Raw genomic sequence first — 20,393 nt, 5'->3', positions numbered from 1 at the left:
ACACATACAGTAGTAACACAGACGCGCACATAAACACACACATAAAATGCAATTAAAAAGTTCAGTACTTTGATCTGTTTCACCTTCATTTAATGTTCACTTTAAAAAGGGTCAGTGGTCAAGTCAGTGATCTACCCAGCAGTGGTGTATTCCTGGAGCGTTGCATCCTGATGCTTGATAGATTAATAAAAGTCATTTATACATAAACTGTTGTTCCACGGTAAAAAAGGGGTTTAATTTTTAAAAGTAATCAGTGCTTTATTAGGCTGAAGCACTTGATTAAATAGAAGAATAGTGGAATTAAGACTAAATTATCCAGCTATTGGCCCAAGTGCCAGCACGTTTCTTCAGGTATGATGGCACCACCTTTTTTATAGATGTACATAAAACGAAGGCTGTTCTTAAATCAAAGTAATTTCAAATACAGCTAAGTCCAGCTTGTTGGACAAAAATACAGATTTTATGGTTTTGCCTCCGTATGTCGCCACAGTGGATTTCAAATCAAACAATCAAGACATGATTGAAATGCATACTTTCAGCTTTAACAAAAAAATGCATAGTTAGACTGTTTAGACATTATGGGAATTTATACACAGACCTGCATTTTCAGAGGCTCAGAGGTAATCGGAGAACTGACTGACAAGCAGTTTCATGGCCATGTGAAGCCTACTCCCTTGTTATTTCATAGCAAATGAAACAGACATCTGAAGCTGATTCAAAGTGTTGAATTTGTATTTTATAGCTTTTCGCTGCAATTTTCACAAAGATGTGTCAATTCAAGAGAGAGAGGAAATCATTAGGCTGAAGAAACAAAATAAACCTGTCAGAGAGACAGAACAAACACCAAAAGGCCTGAAAGACCACAGGAGTCAGCTAAAGTGAATGATGACAGAATTATTTCCATGGTTTAGAAAGACAGCTTCACAACATCGAAAAATGACAGCAACAAGCAAGAGAAGTCTTCATGAATGGAAATACGGAGGATTTAAAACAAGATCCAAACACTGGTAAGAGCCAGTGAAAATGTATAAAAATAGCTGTAATTCCTAAACAGTTAATGCATTTTTTTTAATTTATTTTTTTTACAAATTACTTGAATTAAAGTCTGCACATCAGCCAAGTGTTGATTGTGGTTGTGTACAGAGGCAAAAACTACCAACACTGTGTCTTTGTCCAGCAAGTTGTGGACCTTACTGGATTACCCTGAAATATGAAGTTATTAATTATGAAGTTGACCGAGAAATAAAGCAAAACTCTTTACTAATAAAGTGGGCCATGGTGTTAAAGTCATATTATTAAAAGGATTGGTCAAGAACAAACAGAAAACTTATTGACTGTTTCATTTAAAATTCACTGTTTCAATAAATAACCCTTTTACTTATTGAAAAAGATATGCTTTGAATGGAGTAAAAAGAACCTCTTCTTTTTTCATGCGTGTAGTTTGGTGAGACAAGCTGTTAGAAACTGTGTTGCAAGCTACATCATATTCTGCACAATTTAAGCCACCCACTCCCATCTTCTCTTTGTTGTATGTTAACCAGTGAAAACTATCTAGCCACTTACATCAAAGTACATTTACATTTTTGAAGCTTTGCTTTCTGTTTCTTTTGTCTCTTGTGTCACTCCTGTTTTTTTCATTATTCTAATGAACAGTAGCTTTGAAAAACTAGCTTCTGCTATTATTGCACATGTGCAAACATGATTATGAAAAAGCTGTGGAGATAGTTTGTCAACAGTTGCTTGCTTGCCTATGTCTTTCTGTGGCTACTTCTCCTTACATTAGAGCACAGTCCTAATTTTCAAAGCCAGAGACAAAAGGTAATTTGTCAGCATGACTGAGTAACCACAAGCAGTCAGCAGCAGTAACCATGTAAAACTCTATTCCCTGTAATTTTTACTTTTGCTTCTGTATCAGTTAAACAAATTGAGATTGGCTGGTGGCTTCCGGGGTTTACTTTCATACTTAACTGTAAATTATGATAGCAATATCAACGTACTCATCAAACTCTTTCTGTAGTCATTTCTGTTGGGTTTACAAAAGATTAATTCTTTGGTTCAGTAATAATTTATCATGTATTTGCTCATTTAATCTTCTTAGTTTCTCCTTTTGCTATTATACACCTCAGTCTTTTTCCCTCTTTCCCTTCTTAAGGAAAGAAAAGAGGTAAAATGGCTTCATGATTGCTGAAACTATTTCTGATGATTCTTTATCCTCAGGTCCCATGTTTTTTAAGGACATGACTTTTAGATACTGTTCATCTGAGGTAGACAGTTTGCTTTGGCCTGTCACCTGCACAGTTTTGTCTAGAACCACCATGCAACACCATCCACACCATGCAAAGATATGCTAAGTTTTTGGCTAGTGGCGCTTTGGGAATCACCTTGTTGGTGCAAACATAGTATTTTACACCTGTCAGACTCTGTTATCTTTGTATACATTCAATAAATTATGTGTTTGTGCATGTTAGTAACAAAGATTCAATTTAAAATAGATTCTTTGCCAAGTTGTATGTTATATGTACACACAACACTGGTTCATCCCTTGAGTTTAGTCCCTTTTCTTGCTTGAATGGATCACAGTGCAGTGCTAAGTGGCTTAACAAACATGCAGCATTGGACAACTATTGTTTAAGACTATTTAAAACAAAATACAAAAATTTTCTTGGAAGTTGTGATGGCATACTCTTTCTGTTAAATCATTTTCATTATTTCTGATTGTGTGTGCATGTGTGTCGGGATGTTTGTCCAGTATGGAGATGGCAAGAAGAGAAGAAAACCGAACTATAGCAGCGTGGATCTGTCTGAGGTGGAATGGGAGGATAAGGAAGACACGGTGAGACACTAGTAAATCCTCATCAAGTGTCATGACAGCAGTGCTCTGAAAATCAGCATCATCAAACACAACTGTGTGCCTGTGTGTGTGCGCGCTTTGTCTTTCTAGCTAAGAAATGCCATGGTCAACAGGAAGACGGGGACCTTCTCAATGGAGGTGAAGAAGAGTGTAGACAAAGGGGTGAGAAATGCAAAGTTCAGAAATAAAACAAACAAACAAACAAAAAAAAAAAAAAACGCACAAACAACACACTTGTCAGATAGTCCTAAAGGCTGAGCTAGAGAAAATACTTACCAGTAAGTATTCACTCTGCTAAGGGGTTGTTACAGTTGGCTCAGTGATGTACAGGACTGACTTAGGGATTTTGTTTCTGATTTGGTTTGCTGTGCATGCACTGGTGTGTGTCTCTCTGCGTGTGAGCCCCTTATCTCCACAAAGCACATGTTGCTGAATACGGGGGAAACAGCAGCCCACTGATTCTGCTTTACTTCTTGCCTGTCAGAGAGAGAGAAAGGTGTGTGTAGATATGTGTAAATGTGTTAAATGTGTGTTCGCACATTTTCGCGGCTTATTAAAGAGCAATTTGCATTAGGCTGATTATTAAGCATTTGGTATGTAAATACAGATATCCACACACACATATCCACACACAAATTAAAAAAAATATCTCTATATATTTATATTTATATAGACAGAGGGAGAGAGACAGAGAAACTCACAAGAGACTCTTTATGAATGTACTGCATAACAGACGTCCATCTGCAGCTAAGGACGGCCAGCCCCAACAGAAGCATTTACTACTTCCACCACTAGATGGCGCCAGATTGCAAGAAATGAAATCAGACAGTACCGCCTGGTGTTTAACGTAGCGACTATATTCATCTCTTTTATTTCAGAAACGTGTGCTGATTTTGCACAATGATTACTACTACACAGACATCAAAGGGACTCCTTTCAGGTAAGAAGTCTGAAGACTTCCGTAAGCTAACGACTGAAGCTGAATTTTCCCGTGGTTAATCTGTAAACGACAACAGATTTTTAGGGAAGATGTTTTGTTTGTTTTGTTTTAAGGGGTTTTGTTTATTTTTGTTTGTTTTATTTGTTTGTTTTTTTAGTCTAGGGGTTGCTCTTTCAAGAGGCCATGGAAAGTTTTTCTTCAGGGGGAACGTCACAGTAGAGGAAGGTAGGAAATCAGCCTTTCTCTCTTTGCTTTCTGACTCATTTCTGTGTTGTTGTTTTTGTTGTTATTTTTATTTTTGTTTTCCTACTTTTCTCTCCCTCGCACTCTCTCTATCCCTCTTCTTCTAAGGGCCTTTGTTTTTCTGTTTTTCATTAAACAAGTACTCGGCAAGTAATTTCCTCAACTGTGGAAGTTTTTTAATACTTCTCTGAGGAACACTACATGAAATGCAGCATCACAGAGAGCTTTTTAGTATTATAATAATACTATTTTATTATTTTGTTGTATAAAAACACATAAGCACACATAAGCACAATCAAAAAATGCACTTTCTAAAGTTATTGTAAGAAAAAAATGTTTAATAAAAATATATTTGGATTTAATTTTCCAGGAATGCATAGTTTAATAGTTTCTTTGCAGAATGATTAGTCAGAACCAACAGAACGGCCTTTTTAAAAAAAACATAACAAGAAGAAATACTTTTCCATACTTGGTGATATTTGTGCAGAAAAAGCTTGAGTCTGACATTAACTATGCCCTTTCAAAGTTTATGATTATTGTATTAAGGGATTAATATTACATGAAGGTTAAAATAACATTTGCTGTTATGACTGGATGAAGTTTAAACTGCATTATTACATTAGATAATTTGATTAAATCTGTAAACATTCATCATGTTTTATAAACTGATTATGTATTTGGTATGTAAAGTCCTCAAAGTAGCCTAACTTTTCCTCTTTGGCCTAACTTAACCAGTTCCTCTTCAAACCTGTAGACAATTTTTGTCTAGTCTTTCTTTTCATGTAGTGATTTATGTATTTAAAAAGCCACAACTTCACAGGAAGTTAAATATTCCCCTTTGCAGCTCCTTAGGTGTGTTGTGCGTCCTTCTCCTGACAGTGTTGCATGTCTGCCCCTGCTCGTGTGTTTCTCCACGTGTATGCGTGTCTGTTTTCATGTCAGACCCCATGCATGTTAATATTCATGCGGTGGTGGTGGTGTGTGTGTGTCTGTCTGTCTGTCTGCGTGTTTCTCTAAACATGTCCATCACACAGAGCGCTCAGAGCATGACTTGGCTCTTCCTGATCTAATCAGAGCTGTCACATCCATTCAAAAAACACATTTTTCATCCCCCGGTGTGTGTTTAAGTGTGCGCAGTTGAGATGTAGATGCCTAGTCCTATTATTATGACTTCATATTGAGTGTTTTTGCATATTTGTTTTGAACCAAATAGTTTTCACGTTTTCTTTTTTACAGGACTTCATGACTTGGAGCATCCTGATGTAGCCCTGGCAGACGAATGGTAAGAGTATATTCCCGCTGCTGTTTTATCCCCGTCCCTTACTCAAAGGACATCTTTATTGGACTAAATCCTAAATATACTGCCAAATCATAAAAGTAAATCAAAGTTAGATTTGATGTTAACTGAAATACAACAGCTCTACAACAGTTTTTGGGATCTGCGGAACTTTGACTTGATTGTTTGTGTCACTTGATGACTTGTGGTCTCCAGGATTGGGAACCAACATCTAAATACATTACAATAAATGCTTTTCAAACTAATGCTTGTAAATGAAAAGAAGTGTCTTCCTTCTACCTCAGGTTGTATTCACTGGAGATGCTTTGCAATCCAAAAGCAACTGAAAGCAACCGGGTTATATGACCAAAACTAAAGCGATTACAGTTTTAAGAAAGGAACTGTTATGACTCTGTTATGACTCTAACAAATGCTCATATTTTTCTCTCTTGTCATGTTACAGGACATACTGCAACACAGATGAGCACCCAGAGCACCGCTACCTGCATCAGATAGAGGCAATCAAACTGTACCTCAGTGGGCACGAACCCCACTTACATTGTTAGTTATGCTCATTTACAGCCCCCATATTTTATATGGTTATTAGCAAGTTAATGAACAAGATGTATGTGTGGAAATATGCCTTTTTGCCCTTTTTGCCTTTGTCCTGTTAGGTGACAAGGAGCTGATTCAGGAAGTTCTCTTTGATGCAGTGGTGACTGCCCCATTAGAAGCTTACTGGACCAGCCTTGTGCTTAATAAGTCAGAGTATGTCACTTACCTTATTACCCTTTAAAATAAAATAAAATCTAAATGATGTTGTTATTTATATTGGATTTTATTCCTCTTTGAAATAGAAAATGTCATAATATGGAGCACATATTTGCACAACTAAAATGTTAGTAATTTAGCACAGTTACTGGTGATTTTTTGGGGGGGCTTAAAAATGAATTCACAACAGCCGGTTACTATATTCATTTGTCATATCATACAGGAATTCTGATAAAGGAGTGGAGATAGCCTACCTGGGCACAAGAACAGGACTGTCCAGAATTAACCTGTTTGTGGTGCCAGACGAACTTACAAGCAAGTAAGTTTTCTGACTGCACGCATACCGTGTGTGTACATGAACATAACCTGATGTTTGTGTTGAATTTTGTGTTGTCTCTTTGTTTACGATTCCAGTTTGTATATTTGGTGTGTTGTGTGCGCGTCATTTGTATTATCTGTTTCCCGTCTGCTTTAAGAGACTTTCTGACAGCTGAAGACCGAGAGGGGGTGTTCAATGCCGATCACTTTCCCCTGTGGTACAAGAGAGCGGCAGAACAAGTTCCTGGTACCTTTGTTTACTCTCTGCCTTTTAACACAGGTTAGTCGTGACTTTCATTTGGATGGTGATGACTCAGTTGTCTCTGTGTTTAAGGAAACATCAGTACTGTTAAATCCTTTTTAGTGAAACTGAAGAAACTGGAACCCACAAGTGTTTCGAAGCTGAGAATGCCAAAGTTAAAAAACAAAGAGTCATTATATTTTAATTCTAAAGAAGCTTATATTTTGTAAACTAATTGAATACATTAATGTGTTTTTAAAAAGACCCTTTGAAATTTTCTCCGTCCCTCTTTCACCCATTTTTGGCTGTTTTCTCTGGCCGTGCGTCTGTAACTCCCCTTCCTCTCTTATTAATTCTGGGCTGTGTTCTTGTGGATAGGACTGATTGCTGTGGGTTGAAATAAGATACATTAGGAAGAGGTTCAGCCCTTTCCATAGTGACTTGCCCAGAACACAAATACAGACGCACACAGAGTCACAAAAAGACCCACATACACACAAGCACCTCACGCATATTCAGTGTAACTGTTTCTCTAAGAAAAGGGTTTCTCCTCCAAAGGCAGAATGTGCTCTCATCTGTTCTCAGCCTCAGGGTTTCCATTAGTGCCAGCTAATACAAGTGATCTGAAAGCCTCTTATTTACTCGCCGGACTTGCCTTAGATGCACTCTTCCTCTCAGGACTGTGGTAGTTAGCTGCAGCCATAAATAGGGCTCTGTGGTATTTATGATCAGCGTTCCTCTCTCCAATCTCCCTGTGGTCAGTTCAGAAATAATATAAGGAATTATGATATGACTGATATGTGAACTCTGTCTTAGTGTGTCTTTGTTATTTGTATTTGTGTACGCTTTTGTGCGCGTTTCAGGGTCAGAGAACAAGAGTGTTGTTTTGGCCAGTACTGCTATTCAGCTTTTGGATGAGAGGAAATCACCAATAGCTGCAGGTAAGCGAGAACTCAAGTGTGTCTTTCTTGATTTTTGTTTTACACCCACTCACCTATACGCACATCCACGTCAACAGAACCTTGCACTGCTTCATTTTTCTCAGTTTACACTTGTCTCCCCACACCTCTCTTCCACTTTGAGGTGAAACACTCCCTGCCCACGTCTGTGTGTTTACCCCTGCATTTTACAAAATAGAGTAGATTGTTACATCCTTTAGTAATTATGCTTAATTACTGCATATCGATGGAACACTGCTTTAAATTAAAGCTGAAAGTCTGCATTTAAGTGCCTTTCGTGCATTTTTTTCTTATGCCTCTGTGTCTGTTTAAAGCATATTGCAGCCTAGATGATTTCTTTGTGGCCTGCCTCATCTCACATCCTGGTGACTCAGAAGCCCCACATTGTAACGCCCATACAGTGCAACTTGGTCCAATCAGAAAGTTCATGGTATGAAGTGTGGCTCTTGTTGAGTTAGCCATTATCTCAGTTACAGAGGAAAGGAGCAGCAGAATAAATGGAAGGAGGGGGAAAAGGGGGAGGAGGATAGACATGCAGGCATACATATGGTTTCTCTGTCACTATGTTATATTTTTAGGACATTTGTTACGCAACATTGTTTATAATCTAACTCTCCCCAAAGCCACAAGAAGAGTCAGTCAATGTTACAGTAATCCTGCATAGCTCGGTTGAGTTATGAAAGTTTTGTGATGATTTATTCGTAGTAATTGGTATAGATTCTGTATATATTCTCTTTTTGATCCTGCTTTCTCACTGTATTTAACATTTAGAGTAGTAGAGTATATTGTGTAAAATATGCACAAAGGACCAAAGACAAAGGATCTTTGTCCACGCTCTCGTCAAAAAAAGACGACCAGCTTTATGCCAATGGAGAAATCCCAGAAAACGGTTTGGCTATAGAATGATGTGGGGAGAAACACGAGGGAAATCTTTTGGGCTAGCAGTGATAAAATAAGAGACCAAATAAAAGGGCAGTGAGAGAGAAAATTATTTCACGGTGCCTGGATGCGCTGACATGAAAGCAGTGCATTGTGGGTACTCTTGGCCAGGGGGAAACCACTGGAGCAGAAGGACAGAGATGGGAGAGTCTGTGCGCTGCCACGGCGCACGCAGACACACACGCATACACACAGCGTATGCATCAGGTTTCCAGCAGAATGCTACACAAGCAGCCCACAGTTTACACCAGCCCACAGTATTATTTGACCCTGTTGACTTGATCACTGTAGTTTTAAGATAACACCATTCTCTCAAGTCCTACTCAGCAGCAATCCAAATGACTAATCAGTATCAAGAATTTTTGAAGACCTTATTGTTAGAGTGGGTGCTGATGTACGGCACTGATGATCACGCTTGTCAGAGCAGCGGGGGGTGTCTGTAAGGATGATTTTATATAAGAGAGTCAGATGGGAGGAGAGATGTAGGCTAGAATGCAAATTTAGCGTAGGGCGGTTAGGGCCAGTTTTCACTGCACTGAGCTCCACTGAGCTGTAGACTTGTGAATACGCTAACACGCTAACTTAACAGGACAGGCTGATGACATCACATACCACTGGCCCTGCAGACATCACTTGAGTCACAATTTTAATATGTGCATACATAGACACGCATTTGTATTCCAGTCCGCTTGTGTATGGATCAGTGTTTGTGGTCACATCCCAAGCCACGTGCAGTGAGTCTTCTACTCTGATATACACAAAGCCATTAAAGTCACGGCATTTAGACCAAAAGCATTTCTGCATGTTCATCTGTCTCACCGCGCTGAGTAATCTAAACCCCCTTCTAATGGCTAACTTTCAAAAAATCGATAATAATAGTTTTTTTCTAATAGACACAGGAAAGATATATTTTCAGTGTGATCTAAAATAATTCTGTTTCTTCCCGAGACATTTTGCTCGTAATAAAATAAAAGACGGAAGAAAATATGATGTCAAATGTGCATCTCTAGATGTTTCCCTCGGAAGTCACAAATTGTTATAGATACGCCATTGTTTCAGCAGATCATTAAGCCGACATGGGCAAAAACATCCACACAGATAACCCTCATTTCACTGTAACTGTAACTACTGTCTGTGGCATTTTTGCCCTGAGGGTCTTACACTGTGTGTTACAGGACAGTGCATTGAGATGTGTTACTGTTTTCTTCTGATTTAGACATTAAAATAATGTTTTTATATGTATAAATAATATTTCACGAGTTGATTTCTCTCCAGCGTGGGCAAATTTCCCCAAATTTACCCCTCCTTAAACAATATTTTAAGGACAGGATACATACCTTATCAAATTAACTGGCAGTATACTGATCAGGTAAAATGCTTCCCTTTATTATATATAATACATATTGTAGGACATGACTACCATTATGAAATCAGCATAAAATCACAAACAAGACTGTTTGACTGTTCTCAAAACCTGTAGTTCTAAAACTTAGTCTGCGTGTGGGTGTGATTGTGTGCAGCGTGACGATAATTCAGACTCATAAAGTTAAGAGAAAAACAACAAGGCTGAATCCGAGTTGTGTTGTTGTTTTCGTTTTAGTTTGTTTCATTATTGCTTCAACGAATTTCCCATTTTTAACGTCACATGTCGGAAAAATATCCTTTAAGAAAACACCCTTCCTCCTCAAACCTATGTCACATTATTAGGCACAGACGCATAAAATGTCTCTGTAATATGTGCATACAGTACGCATTTCACACATACACGCACGCACGCTCAGTCACAAATAAAAACACAGAGTCATTCTCGTTCACATACACTCACATCAATGATGCGACAGAACTGACAGCAGCTGCCTACTATGAGTTATCAAAATTACGAATAACAACCAAACGACAACCAAATTCTAAAGTCCATTTTTTAAATACAAGAGCTTCACTATTATACCTACAAGTACACAATTATAAATATATCTGTACCTATCAGTGATATGCTTTTCTTAGACAAAACGAATGTTTGAATTCTTTGGCCTGTCCTTCAAACCCGCATACAGTAGAAGATACTCTTCTAATCAGTGCATAGTCAGATACCTGTGGAATTTAGCTACCCAAGTCTCAGAAATGAGGTCAACATACTCGTAAATAAATAATCTCTCGCTCTCTCTCTCTTCTTTTTTTTGTTTTTGTTCTCGCAGACATACATGCACAAGCACACGCGTGGCATCCGCAGACAATTAGGTTAAAGGGTTGAGGCCCAGGTTTTAAGTCTCAGGGTAGTTGTCATCTCCTAGGCGATGGCGTTCTCCAGTGGTTCCTTCTCATCTGCTGTGGCGTGATCTGCACCCTGCGCTGCCGCTAGCTCCTCATTCTTCTTTAACTCCCGCTGATATTTGGCCATGATAGCAGCGTAGGCGCATCCGTACACCGCGGCAGCCAGCATCATCAGACACACGATCCCACACACTACGCCGGTGATGATCACTGTGGCAATAGCGTGCCGCAAGTTGACGGGCCGTGGCTTCTGCTTAGTTTCGCACTCTGCCATGCCACCTCCGCCTCCACCTCCACCACCAAATCCCTCCCCCATCGCCATGGGGACGTGGAGAGCATGGCTAGAGGGATGAGCGTGGTTGCCATGGGTGTGACTTTGTAGTAGTCTCTCAGACTCAAGGTGGTGTATGTTGGCAAATAGGTAATGGTAGCTTGTAGTCATACAGGCATGGAAGAGCTGGTAAGGGATCTTCTGCAGGTCTCTGTCCTTCATTTCTTCCGGTTGGGAGCAAAGCACTTCATCTACCACTCCACCTGGGGGTCAGAGTTTAAGAGTTAGAAATGACCAACACAGGGTTAGAAAGGTTGTGTCAGTTGTTCATAACTTAATTTTAATTACCAAGTATCCTTTGCAGCAGCTTACAGAGAAAACCTTAATCATACTCATCAGCTAAGCTTACACTAGCTTATTTATATCTGTATTTTTTTAGTCTAGGATATATTACTGTAAAAGGCAACATTACCAAGTGTTATGTGATTAAAAGAAGTTGGATCACTAGAGCTGAATAACATGGGTCTTTGTCAACTGCCTTCTGTACGTACCATAAATCTCTTTAATATTCATCGCTCTGTTTTCTTGTCAAGCATGCTCTGTCACACACTGTGACTCTGCTTGCATTATTAACCACTGGTTTTCTGTTAAGCATGCATTATTGTATCTGGATTCGTTGTTCTGTTTTGTAGTAATTAGAATTTTCAGCCTTTAAGATGAAAGCTATGTCAGGGTAACATAGGCATGTAGGCGTGCCAGCCAGCTCCATGCAAGCCTGGCTTTCATTATACAGTGGTAATTTTGTTATCTAATGCGTGCTGGATTTAGTTTTGCGTGGAAAATAATGTGTTTCACGGTAACAAAGAACTCTTAATCTTCACTGGATACTGTCTAGCTGAAGACCACAGTTATAAGAGCTGCAGTACACAGTTTTCAGTAGATTCTCAAGCACACCGGAGTGATTAAATATTAAAAAAACTAAAAAAACCAATTAAGTATCATTAACTCTTTCCCCATACAGATGACATTTGATGAGCTCCCCTCTACCTTTAATCATGTATACCCCCAGTACATATCAATAACAACGAGGTATTAGAAGAATTTCCAGGTTTTTCAAAGGGTAACTGCATTGGTTGAGGTGCAAAATCAGTCATTTTCCTCTATAATTGATAGAAACTGCTCAAAGATCAGAGTACAACTTTAAGTTTTAATACATACAAAGTAAAGCTCAGCTTGTCTGCAAGCTTCTTTGCAACCTACTTTTACATCACATCCTCCTTTCATGCTTTGTCTGACTTGATCAATGTTAGATCTGCTGTCATTGACTGATGCTTGCTCTGTTCTGTACAGGGATCTTGCTGCTAAGTTGTGCCCGCTCTATCCAGAACAGAGATACTTTATACACATATACATTATTGCAGCTGGAAATGACAATCTCTGTATTAATAGTTAACGCTGATAGTCTCTTCAATGAAAAATTATCAGCAGGATATTCATTTGGAGTCATTTCTAATGCTGAAATTCCCACATTTTTGTAAAGTTATATTCTTCTTTTTAAGAATATTCACTTGTTGAATCCTGACCTCTGGCTCTGTAGATTTAATTCCCATGCTTTCCCCCCACATTTTCCTGTTCCCATAGCATATAAAGCCAAATAAATCTTTAGAAAGGACAGTGTTGCTGTGATTACATATTACAATAATTCAGCACTTTGTCCAGCAGGAAAAGCATTGTGATGGATGAACCTTGGAAATGTTATAGAAGTTTCCCAGTTGCTGCCTAGAGCAAATAGTGGTCTGACCTTTAAAGAGGTAGGTCTCCAGCCAGAGTTTGAGGCCTATAAGTTGGCAGTCACACCTCCAGGGGTTGCTGCGTAGTGCAAGGCTGTCCAGGTGTGTCAGGGCCTCCAACAGGGAACGATCTAATCTTGTCAGCCTGTTGTGTGCTAGCCCCAGGTGGCTGAGGTTCCTCAAACTGTCCCCCATGGCTCCAGGCAAACCCCACAGGCTGGTGAAAGGGAAACGAAACAAAATAAAATAAGAGTCATGCGAAATCAAATCAGGGAAAGTAACTTTTTTTTTCTAGCATCAAGGTCTAACCTGTTGTGTGAGAGGTCAAGGTGTGAAAGTGAGCGGATAGGTCCAAGCAACCGCTTATCGAGCTCCCTCAGGTTGTTGTGAGCCAGGCTGAGTCGCTGCAGTGTTCTCAGCCCAAGCAGAGCAGTTGGCGAAATTGTTGTTATCGAGTTATTAGATATATCGAGAATGCGAACAAGGGGTATTTCCCTGAAAGCCATTGATCCCAGCCCCCTGATGCGATTATCTTGAAGGTATAATTCCTGGGTGTCTGGATGCAGTCGTCGCGGGATGTCATACAGTCCTCGACCCCGGCAGTCTACTACTTTGGTGTTGCTGTTGCAGCTACACTCCTTCGGACAGGCATGTGACAAAGACAGGAGTGAGAGGACAGTACACGCCAGTATCGCTGTGGAAACAAAGGGACACATTAGTGGGTTAGACATTTAAAAGTATGAGTGGAATATTTGCAGCTATGTGTCAGAAATGAAGGTGCACTGTAAACCTTTTTATTCTACAGCTTTAAAAAGTGTTCAATACTATCCTGCAGTACTGTTACATAATTGCAATTGATTCACACCACAGTGTTACAGTCTAGTCTCCATGTAAATAAAACAGCGTTCGATGATTTGCAGTTTATTTTGTCACTATATTATCTGTAGTATATAATACCAGAAATAACATATTTTATTCTGGGAAAAAACAAAATACAGGATTGTTTCATTTTTGGCTTGAATATGTAACTTTTTTCTTTGCTTTTTTTTGCATTGTTTTTTGTATAATAAACAAGAAGGTAAACCTTCTGCTAATATGCCAACTCCCACCTCCCACCCCCTTAGACAGTGGCCTTTGGTGACTTCGCCAAAGCCTCATAACCCCTCACCCACACACAAATCCATACGCAGCACATATTAGGTGTCTGATTCCCTTTGAGATAACTTCATGTCCATTCCTTCTGGAACATTACAGCTGTATTTATAGCTTTGGCTTGACTAGCTCGAGGCTCAATGAAATGAAGCTCCGACCCAAGCCTGTAAATGTAGCTAGCTCACAAGTTGCAAACATATCTGGTGAATAGATGGATATGCTGCATCGCATCTGTTTTCATAGGAATAGAAGCTCCATGTTCCTCTGATCAATTCCAAATATTTTTATAAATTATGTCTTTACCCTGCAGGAGCTCTTAGTCTCATAAAAACCCTATACTTATTTCCAGAATCATGTTAGGCAACACTCTGCAGCTAACAACACAATAAATAACCAACCACAAAGGAACGTTAACATGAGTTATGTAGCAAAAAAATAATAATTTAAAAAAAAAACTTAACCATACAACATTCTGCAGTTTCCACCAGAATGACTTCACTGCTACATTCTTTAAATAAACCACATTTTAACGCAGTCTTCTATTTTCTAACATGCAGTTAAAAGCATGAAAGCACCATTTTATCTTTGTTAGCTGGTGGACTTCTCGGATTATGTTTTACAAGTGTGGAAATATCCAGGCGCAGGTGCTCTAATGTCAGGTGTTAGTTTGGTACAATGGCTCTTGGCGGTGTTGCTTTTGCAGATTTTATTTGACTTGCCCCAAACAAAGCGCATCATAACATGGCTGGGTTGAGAATTAATACGCCGCAGTGCAACGACCTGTGATAATTGCATCGTTGTTACTGAAATGACTGTCCATATGCAAGAATGAATTCAGTCACATGTGATCACAAGCAGTCCTCTACTTACAGTGCACATACAAGCATAAACACAGCAGCGGCTCAGTGGAGCTCTTTGACAGCATTTGTGGAATGAGATCAACAAAACAGAGTGGCACTTTGCTCTGATGTGTCCCTCCAGCCCAAAGCACCTACAAAGAAGTTTGTAATGACAAACACAGCCTACAGCAAGCATCATTTTAAGTAGACCTGGTACCAATATAAATAGCTACAAAAATAGGGGAAATTCATAAGCAAAACTAATGTAGAGCATTTAACTGTTTTTTTTTTTTCAAAAGCTTTTGTAAGCAACCCTTTTCTTTTCCAATAGTCAGGGAACAGTTTACATAATATTCTAATTTAACAGTCTTGCCATCTACATATACAAATACACACAGAAACACACACACACACACACACACACACACACAAATGCTCTTTATACTGTTTCCACTGATGGAGCACCTACCTCTCATTTCTGCCAGTCGTCTTTGGGCCACTTGCATTTACTGGTGTTTCAGTTGAAGATCCATTAGCCAGTCAGTAAGGCTGAGATTAGCTTGTCCTGGTAATCATCTGTGTAGGCTGATATGGTCAGTAGGTGAGAACTGAAGAGATTTAAGATCAACAGCAGAAACCCGTGTTGGTCTTAAAACCCCCAGCACTGGCAGCAAGGGCATGAAACCCCATCAGATCGGGTGAATTAGAGCACAGAGCTCAGTGCCAGCCAGGCAGCCAGTCTGGGAATCACTAGAGTTAGGAAGCGCTGCCTCTCTCTCCCTGGCTTGCTCTCTCTCTCTCTCTTCCTCTCTAGCTCTTTATCTCTCTCTCCCTGTTGCTCTCCTACCATCTCTCAACCTCTTTTTCTGCCTATGTCTGTAATTTTCTGCATCCTAATGTTGAATTCTTTTTCTCTTTTACATTTCGTCTTGCTCGTTTATGTTGAATTTCGGCTCTTCAAACCAAATCAACACTCTGTCCTTCTGTCTCGCTTCTATGTCTTTCTCTCTTTCGCTCCCTCGCTCTCCCTGTCCCCAGTTGCATTTGTGAGTGTGATGGTGTGTCATCTCTCAGTGGACAGCTGTGCCTCTTAAATCACAGCACAAACACATTCACTGACATTCACGTTACCTCCTATTTGCTCTGGCAAGAACCGAACAAGACAAAATTAGATCTGGATTGCAGCCTCTACACAAATATGCAAACACTTCAGCACGCAGCGAACATTGTCAGAGGATGCCCGTTGCTGTGGCATGCTTGGATGGTATTATGCATGAGCCGTGGGCAGAAGGGCTGGCAGAACACGCCCCCAGCACAGCAACACAGAATGCACGAATGCACCCATACGCATGTACACACACATTAGGATATGTAGCTGTTGCGATATATTTACATGGATTTTTTTTTTCTTTTTAATGTGCGTGTGTGTGTGTGCATGTAAATGGATTGACTGTTAAGCTCGTATAAACACATGGGTGGCTTGAAGGAGAAGCAAAAAATGAACAAAGGAAGGGACAGGAGAGATTATCATTTTTTTATGATAAATATGATTAAGCTTACATGCGGGCTTAGTCCTGCAATACGCTTTGTGGTATTTGCTCTCCTGTCCATCCATATTTACATCCCTTCTTTTCTCTGCTGAAGGGCCTGACAGTTATTTTAGTTCTGTCATATACTGTTAAACCTGAAGTCAGTTTGTGTCACCAGTTTATATTAAATTCATTATTTTTGTTCTAAATGACTAAAGGTTTGCTCAATTAACCTTGAGCGACTACTGCAGTCTCGGCAAACATAAATTCATGTACAGGAGCATGTACTTGCACACAAACACACACAGACGTAAAGACAAATGGACACATTCACTTGCACGCTGGAGTGGTTCTGTACACCCACACAGGCAAATACATCCGCAAATGTGTGATGACACCTTTGTATTTGCTAAAAGCCCATATGGTTGATATGCCCAGACAGTCTGCTGTGTTTGTGCTGTAACGTGTAAACGTCTCCTCGAGTTACCTAAAAAAAAAGGAAAAACATGTCCTACAAATCCTCCTCTGACTAGGATGCCACATATTATCACCATGTGACCATGTGATATCCTGTGATGCTTCAGTGCGTGTGGAAGTAACCTTAAGGGGAAGCTACATAGATGCTATTTGTGCATGATCTTTTCTCATTCACAAAACTGTTTGCGATTTAGCCAAAACAGATTGCCTTTTTATTCTTTAGCCATAAAAGGCAGATGGCGTGTATGCCTAAGTTTGTGATTCAGATGAGTTGAGAACTAGGCAACGCAGAAGCTTCAAATTGATTGATAAGGTCTAGCTACTAAAAATCTTGGATGAGTCTCAGTGACCTTGACCTCAAGGTCAGAGGTCATGTTTTCTGAAAATCTTGCGAATGCGAGGATTTTCAAAATGCTATCATATGTGCGTCTACTGAAAATCATGGGTGATTTCAAATCTCATGAGGTCAGAGGTTTGAAAATCTTGTGAATGCGATAACTTGAGAATAAGGCGATGCAGGATTTTGAAATTGATACCATAGGGGTGTCTGCTAGGAGGCTGAAACTAGCTGTTTCCAGTATTTTTATATTGCTGAACAGCAGTGAATCAAGTCTAATGCAACAAGAAGACAGGAGGGAGAGGTCAGTTAAGTCTTTGAGGACTATCTGCATTCTCCTGTTCTGTTCGTCCTCTGACAATTCTGCAGGATGTTGACATGATCCACCCCGTGTGCTGTGGAACTGCTGCTGGATGAATGCACAAACAAATGTGAAAATCACTACATCTCTCTCTCTTTTCTGTGTTTGCGTGCATGCTTGTTCTAGAGGTGTTTTTTGGTCTGCCGCTGCAATGTGATTCGATGCATGTGCACGCTCAACAAATTGTGGTTATGCACAAGAGCACTAACATTCAGATGCAGTCCTGCACTGATGGACATATACATTTATGCAATCCTTATTAGACTCCCCAAATACCTGTGGACTTTAAGTCGTTGTCATCTCTCCCTGCCTGGGATTGCACTTATACAAGATTGGTGATCGGATGGATTTAGAGTGGATTTTATGTCTCTTCATGTTTGGACTCATAAACCCAGCTCAGGGCATAAATACCCCCAAGTTCTTAAATCATACTTTAGGAAATTAAATGTTCCCCCATAGTACAGAAAATTCCTGAGCATTAGTGAGACAGATTTGGGCTTTTGTTCTGAGCCAGCTTCCACGTAGCAGCCAAATCAGTGCACTTTTAACCCCTAATACCATCTCACACAGAGCAAACTCCTCTGCCATTCATACTGGATTTATGTTAACTTGATTTTTTGGGGGGGTAAACAGACATGTCATCCTCTTAATGTCTCTGTATTAGAAAATAATAATCATCATCATTTTAACTGGCATATACATTCACTAATTTGTCATCTTTTTGTGTTATAAAAAACACCTTTACCTCCTTTTTCACCATTTCCTCTGCTGTATTTTTGTTTTGTTTTACTTTTTGTTTTGTTTTGTTTTTTAGAGAAGATGATCTTTTTATTGTCTTGATGATGTGGACTCTTCCTGGTTTTGCATCACGTGTGTTTCCAGTGCTGTTGCCCAGCATCTTAAATTAGACTCTTCTCCTGGGTTTTCCATGTGGGTGTAGAAATGGTGGGCCGCTGAAAGGATCTGGCAAAGCTTATGATGGGATAAGCTGCACCTGTTCCTCTGGGCAAGAGCTAAAACAGGACGCAGTAGCACCCCGCTGCACTTAAATATTCACACAAACACATAATTATCCTGAAAGAAATGCAAAGCAAATTTTATCGTCTACGAAGTTCATGCTTTAAATTAGCATTTTATATTTATTTATATTTATTATCTTGATCCCATCTACACGCTACACTGTGTGTTTCTCTGTGCATAATCAGACAGAAACACAGAAGTGTGCCTTTGTATTAGGCTGCAACCAAATCATTTTACCTTTAATGCTACTACTACAACAGGAGAGGAGGATGAATGAATGAGAAGGAATGGTGACTAAATGTGCGTCTGGTGAACTGTAACAGTGTTTTTGGCAGTGTGTGTTTTACTTCTGCTTCATTTGGAATGAAATCTGTTACACACTTTTGATTCAGTGTTTGAATGCTGCCTCCTTTCGTGTGTAAAAATATCCACACTACTTGGATAAAGAAAAACAATTAGACAGAATTTCAATACACCTTTCTTCCGTATTTAATTATACACTTGTATCAGCGAGAAGCAGCGACTCAAAACCGTCTACGCTCGCCAATCAGTGCAACTTTCATACTGTAGTTTAATATCCAGTTTGTTAAATCTATTTAGATGCTCCCTTCTTTTTGATTTAGTTTGCTACCTGATTGCACTGCCTTTGGATAAAGCTCTGCGACATGCTTCTAAAGATTTACAGACCATCTAAAGTATGACGAACCCCCACTGAGAGAAGGCTAGTCCTCCTGAGTCTTAATAGCATGAGGTAGAGGGAGAGGAGGACGAGTAGGAGAAGAAGTTAAAGCCTGTGGTAAACGTGTCAATCTTTCCGTAGTCAACTCCGAAAAAGCTGACGCATTTAATGTCAGCCGGTGTCTTTTTCCAGGAAAGGAATTCTGGTCAGATCTGTGCATTTAAGGACCTGCTGCTATGTGGCTTATGGAAGTGAGAGCAGCTCAGTATGGCAGCTCTGGAACTGCATGTCAGGATAGCAACAGGGAAGCAGACTGAGGAATGGATTTCATGTGGCCACAGAGAAAGAAGTCTGGTTTAGAATGATGTGAAATTTTAAGTGTGGTTAGTGGCATCTGCACACATGGTAGACACTCTTACACATTCAGCCTTCCAGAAAAACAAGCTGATGCATGTATGGTTCGGGGCGTACTCGCCCTTGTAGCCTATTTTGTCTGTTTTCATCATTGGAGGTTAATGAATCATGCGTTCTGATGCTGCATGTATATTAAGATTCTCTTGTGCCAGCGGGATAACTTTGTGTATAACAAAGATCACAGTGCACTTCACAACACACAGAAAACACATGACCTGCTGCTGTCTCTGCGTGACTGTACTGTTTCTCTTACAGCTGTGGGCATCCAGATGAAACTGGAGTTTTTTCAGAAGAAATTCTGGACAGCAAGCAGACAGGTACAAATGCACTAACACAGATTCTGCACATTTACACATTCATGTGTGAAAGGCGTAATAATACCTTGCAAGCTCGATATAAAAACTGTAACTAATGTTGTTTATGTTTGAATTTTGAAAAATATTTCACATTTGATGAAATGTCCACAATAGCAATTTGAAACTTTACACAAAAGGTCATCGGTCTGTCCAATTAAATTTACTATCCATTAATTTTCCTATTCCGCAAGTCTTTAAAGGTTTTCAGTTGCCAAAGGGGATTTATGTTCCCAACCAGCCTGAATATTTGTTGTGACACATGCAAATGCAAACATCATTTTTCATTTTACAGTGTGCAGCATTAGATGGGAAGTGCTCCATAAGCTGTGATGATGAGGTCAGTTTGTTTTCATTTCCCC

The 20,393-nt window shown here is 39.6% G+C and overlaps 2 protein-coding genes across 2 annotated transcripts in view; one reads left to right on the top strand and one right to left on the bottom strand.

Annotated features, from left to right (window-relative positions):
- cacna2d3a (calcium channel, voltage-dependent, alpha 2/delta subunit 3a) overlaps nt 1-20,393 on the top strand; it is a 124,284-nt gene that overhangs the window by 89,968 nt on the left and 13,923 nt on the right. The window contains exons 16-27 of the mRNA XM_039604049.1: nt 2,750-2,833; nt 2,942-3,013; nt 3,730-3,791; nt 3,949-4,016; nt 5,271-5,316; nt 5,774-5,871; nt 5,985-6,078; nt 6,305-6,400; nt 6,558-6,679; nt 7,504-7,581; nt 19,934-19,995; nt 20,327-20,371. Of these exons, the coding sequence (XP_039459983.1) occupies nt 2,750-2,833; nt 2,942-3,013; nt 3,730-3,791; nt 3,949-4,016; nt 5,271-5,316; nt 5,774-5,871; nt 5,985-6,078; nt 6,305-6,400; nt 6,558-6,679; nt 7,504-7,581; nt 19,934-19,995; nt 20,327-20,371 (927 nt within the window). The remainder of the gene's footprint in view (nt 1-2,749; nt 2,834-2,941; nt 3,014-3,729; nt 3,792-3,948; nt 4,017-5,270; nt 5,317-5,773; nt 5,872-5,984; nt 6,079-6,304; nt 6,401-6,557; nt 6,680-7,503; nt 7,582-19,933; nt 19,996-20,326; nt 20,372-20,393) is intronic.
- LOC116330774 (leucine-rich repeat and transmembrane domain-containing protein 1) lies at nt 9,904-15,904 on the bottom strand. The gene is made up of 4 exons (XM_031753205.2): nt 15,331-15,904; nt 13,180-13,564; nt 12,882-13,087; nt 9,904-11,343 (listed from the first exon to the last, which is right to left on the bottom strand). Exons 1-4 carry the CDS (start codon nt 15,365-15,367, stop codon nt 10,826-10,828), a joined length of 1,146 nt encoding a protein of 381 aa, XP_031609065.1. The 5' UTR covers nt 15,368-15,904; the 3' UTR covers nt 9,904-10,825.

Source organism: Oreochromis aureus, linkage group 20 (assembly GCF_013358895.1).
Source record: "Oreochromis aureus strain Israel breed Guangdong linkage group 20, ZZ_aureus, whole genome shotgun sequence".
Lineage (NCBI taxonomy): Eukaryota > Metazoa > Chordata > Actinopteri > Cichliformes > Cichlidae > Oreochromis > Oreochromis aureus.
The sequence above is the reverse complement of the archived record's forward strand: the minus strand, read 5'-3'. Positions and strand labels throughout refer to the sequence as shown.

Coding starts and splice junctions, on each gene's coding strand:
- LOC116330774 (XM_031753205.2), bottom strand. CDS start 15,367: ATGCAAGTGGCCCAAAGACGACTGGCAGAAATGAGAG. Junction 13,565..15,330: donor ACGACTGGCAGAAATGAGAG/GTAGGTGCTCCA, acceptor TTGTTTCCACAG/CGATACTGGCGTGTACTGTC. Junction 13,088..13,179: donor CTTGACCTCTCACACAACAG/GTTAGACCTTGA, acceptor CCCTTTCACCAG/CCTGTGGGGTTTGCCTGGAG.